Raw genomic sequence first — 12306 nt, forward strand, 5'->3', positions numbered from 1 at the left:
AATAATAATTTAAAGATCAACCACGGAAATACTCAATTATAATTATACATTATACATTACCAGTTTATTTTAGAGCCCAAGATTATATTGGAAAAATCTAAACTTTTGAAAATTTAATGTTAAACAGATATACCTATAACTGAGTGCGAAAGTCAATACACAAAACTCGATGATCAGTTATTGTTTCGTATTCAAATTATTATTTATTTTCCTTACGATCAAAGTGAAGAAATTATTTAATTCATTTTTATTTAAGAACGATATCGCTGACCTTGAAATAGATTAGTTTTTTAATTTCGATTTTTTTCTTTGTGTTGCTTTTGTTGCCGATCAACATATTTTGCATTAGAATTAATAAAATAATGAAATATATCATTTTATTTTTCGAGCTCATTTCAAAATTCTGTATATGTATAATTGTTCCTTTTTGGCAGTGACGCATAGGCAGAGGTTAAAAAATAATGTCTCATTACTAGTCTTAATTCGTATTACCTGTTAGATGTTACATTTTTTAATTCTGATCATAAACTATGAGCATTAAGTCTCTTGTTCTGTTTTATAAAGCGCAGGTCGTTATGGACGTATAAAAATAAAATTATAAATAAATATAATTACAGGAAATATAATATGAAAAAAAAAAATAAGAGCAACTCACTATTGGCGTCATCTCGCTTGTGCAAGATTTAAGACAGGGAAGAAATTTCTTTTTTTAAGACTCAGCATCTTTTGTTTATGAATATACTATTTACTTGCAACACAAACATAAATAATAAATATAAAATAGAGCTATATAATACTCGATATGTATGTTTTTAAATGATTTTTGCTGATGCCCTGTCAGAAACTTTAATTTTCGATTTAACATGCCATTTTGTAAAATGAACTGAAAAACACTTTACATAATTAACTAATAAAAATAAAACATTCCGAAGCATGTATATATATATTAATCAGATATCTAGTAACTACAGTTAACATTACTTATTGGTTACATAACCGTAGTACTCCATTGTGATGTTACAAGGCTTACCTGCCAACTATATCGCTGCGACACAATAATGAGATATCTAGTAAATGCAGTTAACATTAGGTGTTAGTTACATAACAGGAGTACCACAATGTGATGTTTAAATGCTTATATGCAAGCTACATCGCTGCGACATAATAATGAGATATCTAGTAAATGTAGTCAACATTACGTGTTGGTTACATAGCATGAGTACTCCATTGTGATGTTATATAGCTTACGTTCCAGGTATATCGTTAAGACATAATCATGCGATGTACTTATTGTTCTTTTATGAGTACGTACCTGTCACGTCAACATCACAACTGTGTTTACTGGGGCCTTTTTCTCGCTCGTTTTAAGAGATGGTAATTGTTTATGGTTCAGGTGTTCCCAGAAATCTCATTTTGCTCAACATGATTCATCAGAATTTCATCGTCAAAAAATAAAGAGCCAAACAAGGCAATAACAAATAGCAAAAATTTATGCTTTGAAATGTGCAATGCATTTGTAGCAGCGAATATCCCTTGGATAAACATTTTTCTCGTTTATTTGAAGACATACGTCAAAAGCGAGTATGGAATCGTGTTCCTGGGGTGATTCCGCGTGAAATGACACCCAACATTGTCGAAGCGAACCAATTTTGAAAATTCGAAAAAAAGACAAATTTGCATTTTTCTCGCTTATTTGAAGAGATGCGACACAAGCAAATCCGGAAAAGTAATCATGAGGGAATTCCGCGTGAAATGACACCCAACACGGAAGAAAACGGACCAGTTTTGGAAAATAAAAAAAAAGGGGCACACAAATTTGCATTTTTCTCGCTTATTTGAAGAGATACGTCAAAACCGAATACGGAATCGTAATCCTGAGGAAATTCCGCGTGAAATGACACCCAACACGGTCGAAAACGGACCAACTTTGAAAAAAAAAGGGGGCACACAATTTTGCATTTTTCTCGCTTATTTGAAGAGATACGTCAAAAGCGAGTACGGAATCGTAATCCTGAGGAAATTCCGCGTGAAATGACACCCAACACGGTCGAAAACGGACAACTTTGAAAAATAAAAAAAAGGGGGCACACAATTTTGCATTTTTCTCGCTTATTTGAAGAGATACGTCAAAAGCGAATCCGGAATCGTAATCCTGAGGAAATTCCGGCCGTAGAAGTCACCCACACTTTCCTTTTTTCGAAAACTCCAATGGTTTTTCAGAATCGTGCTTTAGAAAGTACAAATCTATTCAAATAATAATAATAATAATAATATATTTAATAAAAAACATATACAACAGATATATATGTTAATATGCGTCAAAACAATACAATACAGAATAACGAAAAAAAGAAAGACGATTTACGTATAGTTACACACATTACAAAAAGTAGTCAGATAAACAGTAGCAGTTTTTTTCAAAGAGTAATTGCTTTACATTTCTCTTATAGGTGTGCACATTTTTTACATCCTTAATTACCTGAGGCAATGCATTAAAGAACTTACAGGCATTATAATGCAAACTTTTCTGATACAATGCAGTAGAGTGTTTCTCTGGTAATAAACGATCTCTGTTACGTGTTTCGTAATTGTGGTTATCCCCACACGTAGTAAAAAGGCTTTTATTTTTAAAAGCAAAGCATAACACTTTGAAAATATACAGACTAGGAAGCGTCAAAATTTTCTGATTTTTAAAATGATGTCGGCAGGAGTCTCGTTTCCTTATATTAACTAGAATTCTTATTGCCCATTTTTGAAGCTTAAATACTCTGACTGTTTCGGCTTCTGAAGATCTAAACCAGTATTCTACTCCATACATAATGATACTCTGAAAACAACCAAAGTACAAGGATTTTAAGATTTCTTTACCGCAGTGCAGCAATGCATTTTTTAACATATAGCAAACATGAGAAAGCTTTCCACAGATGATATCAATATGAGGTGCCCAGGAAAGTTTGTAATCAATGTAAATACCAAGTATTTTTGTAGAGGCTTGTGCTTGAAGATTATGATTAATAGATTTGAGTGCATAATCGGTCAATATTTTACTATGGCTACTCTTATCAAACAAAACGCATGCAGTTTTATCGTTGTTTACAATTAGCTTATTTTTTACCGACCAGAAAAGGACTCTTTCATATAAAGTTTGAAGCGTACTAATAACTGTGACGAAATCCGACCCGGTTATTAAGTAATTAGCATCATCCGCATAGTACACCTGCAGTGCTTTACAGCCTGTTTCTATATATAGTGCCAGATCATTCGTGAATAAAATAAAAAGAGTAGGTCCCAAAATGGACCCTTGCGGGACACCGATATTGACCGTTCTTGAGTCAGATACAGATGAATTATCTTATAATACCTTGTGTGTACTTTGAGAACGTGAACTAAAAATTTGGAAGTTTATTTTAGCGTGTTCAGTCATAGTTTATTATTTGTTAGTTTATGTCTAACGTTGTAACAACCTTAATTATAGGGCCTCAAATTTAAATGATTTTTGTCACTGATGCCAAATATTTTTAAATCTTGTACCGGGACCGTAAAAGTGCTGTTTTGAGAATCAGCACTACAAAATCTGCATCCCAGAATTTTTTGGAAATTTTTGGCAACTGTTTCGTAAAAACTATAACTATTTCAAAAATTTAATATTAAACCACATGTAAAACAAGCGAAAGTCTGTGTAAATTTTGACCAATTAACTAAACATTAAGGTTTTTCAAGCAGCAAAATTTTTTATTACACTATGAATTTCTCGTCCAGTTTTCCACAGTTTTTGAAATTTAACCAAAGACATTTTCTTATAGATTTCCAGCTCTAGTAGTTAGTTTCGGCCTCGTTTCATCGATAACTCCTTGGATTTATCCAGAATCGCCAACGAAATATTGCAATTCTTTAGATTAAAAAAAATATATTTTTGAACCAAATACTTTAAAATCATGCACCGGGAGTATAAAAGCGCTGTTTTTGAAATCAGAAGTACGAAATCTATTTCCCAGAAATTTTTGAGAATTTTTTGGAAATTCTTTCAAAAGCAAATTTTTCAATTTCGGTCCATTTTCGACAATTGTTGAAATTTAGTGAAAGACCTTTTCTTCGACATCTTGAAATTAGTTTCGCCTTCATTTCGTCGGCAGCTCCTATTATTTTTCCAGAATTCGCAGAATATTGCATATTTTTGGAAGAAAATTATTTTCAAACCGAATATGTTTAAATCTTGTACTGGGAGCATAAAAGCACTGTTTGCAGAATCAGCACGACGAAATCAATATCCTAGAATTTTTCCTAAATTTTTGGCAACTTTTTCATAACCAAAATTGTTCAATACTCCCTTAAGTTTATAGTTAAAATTCAGGTTAGAAAGACAATTTTGGCGATTCGCATTTTCGTATTCCGCGAGATGTAAAACGCCAAAAAAAACCAAAAACACGTCTCTCTTTGGAAGCCAAAATAGTGTTGCTATTATCGATGTTGTCATAATTTTGAAATTGATAGTCAAATATTTTACATCAATTTTTACTTCCCGAGCGTAAGCAAAGGAAGTATTGTAATCGAGTCCGTCGGCCGACTTTCTACTTTTACGTTTTCTCGATCGTTCATGACCCCTAGAAGACGAAGAAATAGGTCTCCCATTTCCGTCTGTCTGTCCGTCTGTCCGTCTGTCCGTCCGTCTGTCCGTCTGTTGTCCCGGATTTTTATTAGACAGATAATCTCCGAAAGTACTCGACCGATTGTTGTGAAATTTTGTGCTTATATTAAGAATATCATGTAGATGGTAAAACGCTAACCAAAATTTGTCTAATCATCCCCACCACTAATGCGATGACGTCACTTCAAAATTTTACATATAGTAAATGGGTTTTCAATTGTATAAAATAACATAGTCCTACACATGTAGTTTACAACTCTGAATCGACTTTTCACCCGAAACGTCCAGATTTTTGGAAAAAAAATCAAAATTATAAAACAACATTTTGAAATTTAATTTTTAATCTGCTAACCCGAATGCTTTGAAATGTTGCAGATGTTTTAAGGCTATAAAGAGCATCATAAATCTTTAGTCAAAAAATATTTGCTTATCCCCTCCAAAAACTTGATGACGTCAGCTCAAAAGTTTGTGGAATAAATCATATCTAAAATGTACAAAATATGATGAGTCTGTACTTGTGATCTATCACTCCATTCATATTTTTTGAATTTGCATATACAGGGTGACTCAAAAAAATTAATGAATGCGTAAATATATTTTATTGATTTAATCAGGAACTACAAAACGGAATGCTCTGACATCTTGCACATGTTTTAAGGTTATAAAGAGCATAATAAATGTTTAGTCAAAATATATTTGCTTATCCCCTCCAAAAACTTGATGACGTCAGCTCGAAAATTTGCCGAATAAATCATATCTAAAATGTACAAAATATGATCAGTCTGTACTTGTGATCTATCACTCCATTCATATTTTTTGGATTTGCATATACAGGGTGATTCAAGAAAATAAATGAAAGCGTAAATTTATTTTACTGATTTACTCAGGAACTACAAAACCGAATGCTTCGAAATCTTGAAGATATTTTAAAATTATAATAAGCATGGTAAATTTTTGATCAAAACGTATTTGGTCGTCCCCCCTAAAAAATTTATGACGTCACCACAAAATTTTGCTGAATAAATCCTATCTAACATGTATAAAATATGGTGAGTCTCTTCTTGTGATTTGTCATTCCATTCAAATTTTTTCGATTTGCATATACAGGGTGACTCAAAAAAATTAATGAATGCGTAATTTATTTTATTGATTTAATCAGGAACTACAAAACCGAATGCTTTGAAATCTTGCAGATGTTTTAAGGTTATAAAGAGCATAATAAATTTTTAGTCAAAATATATTTGGTTATCTTCTACAAAAAACTGATGACGTCAGCTCAAAAGTTTGCCGAATAAATCGTATCTAAAATGTACAAAATATGATGAGTCTGTACTTGTGATTTATCATTCCATTCATATTTTTGAATTTGCATATGCAGGGTGACTCAAAAAAATTAATGAAAGCGTGAATTTATTTTATCGATTTAATCGGGAATTACAAAACCGAATGCTTTGAAATCTTGGGAATATTTTAAAGTTATTATAAGCATGGTAAACTTTTGTTCAAAATGTATTTGTTCATCCCTCCTAAAAAAATTGATGACGTCACCCTTAAATTTTGCTGAATAAATCCTATCTAAAATGCAAAAAATATGATGAGTTTGTACTTGTGATTTATCATTCCATTCATATTTTTTAGATTTTCTTAAGAGGTGGTTCAAAAAAATTAATGAAGTCAATTTATTTTATTGATTAAATTAAAGGCAACACTTATTATTAGAATTACACCTCAACCAACCCAATTTGGTAGACACAAAATTTGTTAAAGGAAAAACTCGGTTGAAACATAAGGGTAGCACGCTTATTTACATCGACTTTAACATTACAGACCTGCATTTGTTTTATGCGCTCACTTGGTTCCGCGAATGTGAAATAGACATGTTTATAATCAACCAATTGTGAATTTCACCGTCAAGAATTAAAATAAAACCCAATGTTTTATATAATAAGCGGAAGTCGAAGCAATAAAACCGATGGTCGTTTTGTTTACAGTTTCTCTGTTTGACTCTCACGTATGCTGTTACGCTTGTCATCTTAAATTAAGAATGTTTATACATAAACGATTTTCAGTTGTCTTTCATATTACTAGACAGTGGATTTTTGTCGGGCTACGTCACGATTATAGGTGGGGACGCGCTGGATCGCCGGGACTCAGTAGCGGGTGATAGATAATCACTGAATTTAATCGGTACTAATTCCATAAATATAATTAACGATTTATTAATCAAACGGCTAAGTAAATGAGAACGGGAATTAACAGCAGAGTGCAACGAAACAGCGTTATTCTAATCTCAAATAAACGAAGTGCAGTCCGCAACCGCAATGAATTCGCATCCCGTACGAGCCGTACCGAGTTTGGCCTTGCCTAGCCCGACAGAAATCCGCTCTCTAGATATTACACACCGGCGCCGTATACGTGAGTAAATTGTTTCGTTATTTTATTGATTATAAGAAATCAATATTCAAAACGACCCGATTCATTTTCCCGAAAATTTGGGAATACAATAATTTTATTCTTAGTATTACACTACATCTATTCCAACTGATATACGTGTCCTTGCAAAAATGTTGATGACGTCATCACAATTTTTTTTTAAATTCCCACTACAAAAATGTAATGAGAAAGAAAAACACAATAGGCATGCAGTCGTCAAGTTTCCGACAGCGAGGGAAGTACTGTCTAAACTCTTTAGACCAATTTTTTAAATTAAAAACAAGCACCTAACCAATTATTTGTAACAACTTTTGTGATGACATGTTTAGTTATTTGCGGAATTACCAACTTTGTATCAATTGCGATAATCTCAGTATTAATCTGGCCACCATAAAGCTACAACGGAAATGAAGCAACATTGCCATAAAAATTCAAACTAATATTTTGACGAAATATTTAAAAGTAAATAAACTAAAGCTTAAAAGACATATTATAAATAAATTTCATCATCGATCGCATTGACGATAAAAGTAGTTGACAAATACTGTACATAGGGAATTTTGAAAACTTACTTTGTTTTAAATAATAAAAAAAAGATAACGCACTTACGAGTATGAATCATATATATAAACCTGAAAATTTTAGACAAAACATGGCCTTAATTTCAAGTTATTTTCCATTTTTTTATTTATCGACGTAGTTAATGAACTTGTATCACAGGCTTGTTGAAAGACCACTTCGTAATCATTGATTAGGTATATTGAAACAATTACTTTTGTACGATTACACAGATGTATATAAAATTATAATCTAAACTTCTGACCGGTAGCAGTTTTTGCAAACTTAGATAATGAAGACGACTATGTTTCTAATTTACGCCTTTTTGTTGGTGTGTGCGACATGTTTTGAATCGGCATCTTCAGACTCAGACACTCTTGTTTTCCTACATGTGGTAAATCAAAAACAATTGTATCTTGAATATAGAATATATTAGACTTTATAGCTCTTTAGACATGGCAACAGAACACCTGATAGAACATCACTTTTTCCAAATGATCCCAACATTAATGAAACGTACGAACCCTTTGGTTACAGCCAACTGACAACTGTAAGTAAAATTTTCCACAACTTAGACAATGTTACTAAGATAATAATCAACAGAAAGGGAAGAAAACACAATACGAAATAGGGCGTTATCTTCGTGAAACCTACGGCGACTTCATCCCAGCTCAGTACACCCCAGATGTAGTCTATGCCATATCCACAAATTTCAAACGAACAAAAATGTCTCTAGAGTTGGTCCTTGCTGGTCTTTTCCCACCCCTTGAATCCGATATTTTCACCGAAGGTCTGAACTGGCAACCCATCCCTTTCAACGTCGAACAACAAGAAGAACTAATAGGAATCCCCTTAATTTATTGCTCCAATTTTGTCCGACAATACTACAAATTTATGTTATCTCTAGAAGGAAAAGCAATTCTCGACAGCTACCAAAACCTTTATCAACAATTATCGAATTATAGCGGTCTGGCGGTGACATCACCTGACGAAGTACTCGATGTGTTCGAAACTCTTGAAAGCGAGGTAAGTGTCTGAGTCACTAAAATCGAGCGATAACATTTTGACGCAGCAAGATTACGGACTTGAACTACCGGAATGGACGTCTGAAATCTTTCCGGACGTTCCGGAAGAAGCTGCGTCTCGTTATTTTGAATTTGCCACTGTCACACCAGGGTTGAGAAGATTGGCTATCGGTTGGTAGGCGCTCAGGTCATGCAAAAAAAATAAAATTTCTTGTATCATCTAGGGAAATTTTTGAAGAAGATTCTAGACGATTCGGTGGCAAAAACAGAAGGACTTTTACCGGAAGAAAGAAAAATTTCTTTGTATTCAGCACACGACTTTCAAGTTGCTATATTGTTAAACAGTCTGGGTCTTTATGACAAACGTATGCCTCCATATGGTGCTACAGTTATATTTGAAATACATAACATAGACGGAGTTTATGGCTTGAAGGTTGTCAGTTATTCTAAATAACTACTGGGTGTTGATTTAGTTTTGTTTGATTTTAGTTGTTGTATCAGGATTATAGTGAAGCCGCTCCCAAACTATTGACGATACCTGGGTGCACAAGTTTTTGCGAGATTGATAAATTTGCTGAACTAATAGCTGACGATTTTCCTGGAATGGCCGATATTTGCACATTTACTGGAGAATTAATGTAAACAGCGATAAGATAGAAGTGCCAAAATATAAATCCTTATGAACATACTACGTGAATGAATCATGAAAATTTTATAGTTATCTGATTGATGTTTGTTTTTCATAACATGTAAATAAATTAATTAAAAATACGTACAACGGCTTTGCTTATATTTACAAAGATCGGAATGACAACTTATTCTAATTTCAACAATCATGTGATTAAATTGAGAAATTAGTGTATTTATTTTTACTTTATAAACGACGTATTAAACTTAAACCTGAAGTATTTATCTTAATCCAATTGTTCATTTTTAAAAATCATATAAAAATATAAAAATTTAACAAATATTGATAAAATACGTAATACACAATTTCTCCATCGAGTTAACTCGTGAGAACTTATTTATCTATTTGTACACAACAAAGTCTTATTTACATACTTCTTGCCGAAGACTAAAAATTTAGGTACGCTTATTGTATTTTTTTTTTTTATATATTTTATTAGTCTTGAAAAATGGAGCTCTTGGAAAAGTTGCCTAAAAATCCACACAAAATGGTAATTCTAGTGTGTTTATGGTTCCAGGGCAAGATTTTTGAAAATTCCGTTTGATAATAATGACTTTTTTGTTAATTATAAAAATTGTTACATTTCATGTAAGAGATTCTGGAAAGACAGATTTTCGAAAAAAAACAGCGGAAAATGAATTCTGGAATCTTTTTTTGTGTTTTTCAAATTTAGTTGAAAAAAGACCAAACATTTCATGAGTATTGAAAAAATTCCAAAAATTCATTACAAAAATCTGATAGCCCGAGAGCATGATTTTTCAAATATTCAGTTATATGCGATATACTTACCATGAATTTCGACAATTTAAAATAGAAAAATACACTGTAATGATAATCCCAAACGATTTTCTACATATTCAGTATGAAAATATTTTTTTTTTTAATTCTAAAAATTGTTATATTCAAAAATAGTAAGAAGTTTTGAGCAAATAAAGCCAAATATAGTTTCCAGATATAGGAGTCTACCAAAAGCGCCCTTCATATAATTTTCGAAGGTGGTCGAAAAATGGGAAAAAATTCGTAAGTGGGAATATTGATAAATAGAGCTTCTGGAAAAGTTGCGTAAAAATCCGCAAAAATGTCTAAGATATAGATAGACTTTTTCTATCCTAAAATATGGCCATACTTCACACAGGAGAATCTAGAAAAATGGTAGGAATTTTCGGAGAAAAGAAGTCGAAAATAAGTCTGGAATTCGGATTCTAAAGAAAATTTCATATTTTCGAAGGTAGTCGAAAAGATGCCAGAAATTTGATAAGGTGGAAGTCCTGAAAAATTAAACTTTTTGGAAAGGTTGCCTAAAAATTTATAAACACTCCTACAATATTTGATCACGACGAACTGCATCGAAAAATACAACGAAATGATGATCCCGCGCCAAAATTTTCCAAATATTCAGCGTGAAAGTCATTTTTTTTTTATAATCAAAAACCGTAATAATTTTCGAAGAAATGAAGCTGAAAATAACTTCTGGAAATCGGTTTCTACAGAAAAAAATCTTTAAAAGTAAGTTTCAAATGTAGTCGAAAAAAATGTAAAAAATTTCATACGTAGGCAGCAGTCCGAAAAAGAGACTTCTTGGAAAAATGGCTTAAAAATTCTCAAAAAATTTTGCGAAATAGATAGAAAGCTTTTCCGATTTGCCTGAATTTGAATTTCTGAAATAATTTTTCACTGTACGAGGCATCTCTGCCATCAACGCAGAAGTAATTTATACAATCGATTCTTGAATATTAATACCCGAAAAGATTTTTTTTTGAGACACAGAATGAAGCACGTTTTTGTTTGAAACGTAATGAATATTCAACAGCTGAGATTTTTACATTATTTCATATCGTAAAAATTTTAAGATTTCGTCCATCTCAAATTATTTCACTATTTAATTAACTTTTAAAGTAAATGTTCACAATCCTGAGAATTATTCACTTCAATTTAAAATATCTGGGTTTCGTTCACTTGATGGCATCATCACAAATTTTATTTAGGTCAATCTCGCTTGAAATCTATAGAATTGTTACGTTGATCGGGTGATTAAAATCGGCAATTTATTTCTTAATACCTCGAATTTACACGACTGATTACACAGCGGTTATGTACACAATAATTCCGGCGCAACTTGACTGTACTCTCGTGGAATGAATTGACGGTGGCCTTTATTTAAACCTACACGCCCCTCTCGATGGATCGAGAACGCCGCTTCGAGGGTTTTCTGGGCCCGCAATCGAGACTTCCGTCACCGATGATGACTTGTTGGCTATTCACCGGATTACTGACAGTCCTCATCGACTTAGACATTTTCTGGAGCAAAATCTACCAAAGAAAAATTTTCAAACTATTCAAGTATTTCTATCAGCTGAATGAAGATTTCCAAAGAGCGTCGTTCGATCTGCACTATGGTACGGTGAAAACAGTGGACGGTATATTTGTTTGACAAAGACACCATGAAAATATCTCTAGACACTCAAGCCGTTCTTATTTTTCTATTTACGTTTATTTTATGGTCTCAAGCAAATTTTACTGTCAGTACGTTCTGTTTACAAACACTGCAAGATTAATGTTTCTTGAGATCGACCACGAGCTAAATTCGAAGACCATTTCTGTGAAAAAATATCGCCTTTGTTGCGATCTTCACACAAAACGTTATTAGACTTATGAACAAGCTCTATCCGATTCAGATTATTTTGTTATTTACTTAGAGCTTTGTGTTGATGACGTTGGGGGTTTATGGTGCTATAGTGCATGAGTATGAAATGGCCTTAACTACGTTGATTTCGTCATTTTATGGAAGCGCACTGATGATATGCAAAATGTGGGGGTTGATTTTTAATGCAGAGAATTTAACAACTTCTGTATAAGTAAATTCGACGGAAGTTGTAATGATAACTGATCGGTAGGCAAATAAAGTAAGGCACTCCCTGCTATTGAAAATCAACAAATACATAAGAAAGAGATAAACA

General features: G+C 32.6%; 2 protein-coding genes across 2 annotated transcripts in view; both read left to right on the top strand.

The window, feature by feature from the left end:
• Positions 1-7023: 7023 nt before the first annotated feature.
• LOC135127212 (venom acid phosphatase Acph-1-like) overlaps positions 7024-12306 on the top strand; it is an 84231-nt gene continuing 78948 nt past the window's right edge. Inside the window, exon 1 of the mRNA XM_064053606.1 lies at positions 7024-7060. The gene's annotated coding sequence lies outside the window, so the exon portion shown is untranslated. The remainder of the gene's footprint in view (positions 7061-12306) is intronic.
• On the top strand, positions 7755-9432 carry LOC135127211 (venom acid phosphatase Acph-1-like). The gene is made up of 6 exons (XM_064053605.1): positions 7755-8030; positions 8082-8186; positions 8240-8662; positions 8709-8832; positions 8886-9094; positions 9151-9432. The coding sequence occupies exons 1-6, from the start codon at positions 7929-7931 to the stop codon at positions 9301-9303; spliced, it is 1116 nt and encodes a 371-aa protein (XP_063909675.1). The 5' UTR covers positions 7755-7928; the 3' UTR covers positions 9304-9432.

This window comes from Zophobas morio, unplaced genomic scaffold (assembly GCF_036711695.1).
Source record: "Zophobas morio isolate AGI-343-1 ecotype UQ-CSIRO unplaced genomic scaffold, CSIRO_AGI_Zmor_V1 ptg000011l, whole genome shotgun sequence".
In the NCBI taxonomy this organism is placed as follows: Eukaryota; Metazoa; Arthropoda; class Insecta; order Coleoptera; family Tenebrionidae; genus Zophobas; species Zophobas morio.

Bases quoted from the DNA above. Each gene is read 5' to 3' on its own strand.
- LOC135127211 (XM_064053605.1), top strand. From the start codon at position 7,929: ATGAAGACGACTATGTTTCTAATTTACGCCTTTTTGTTGGTGTGTGCG. The intron at 8,663-8,708 runs GTAAGTGTCTGA...ATTTTGACGCAG, and splicing joins TCGAAACTCTTGAAAGCGAG to CAAGATTACGGACTTGAACT. The intron at 9,095-9,150 runs GTTGTCAGTTAT...GTTTGATTTTAG, and splicing joins ACGGAGTTTATGGCTTGAAG to TTGTTGTATCAGGATTATAG.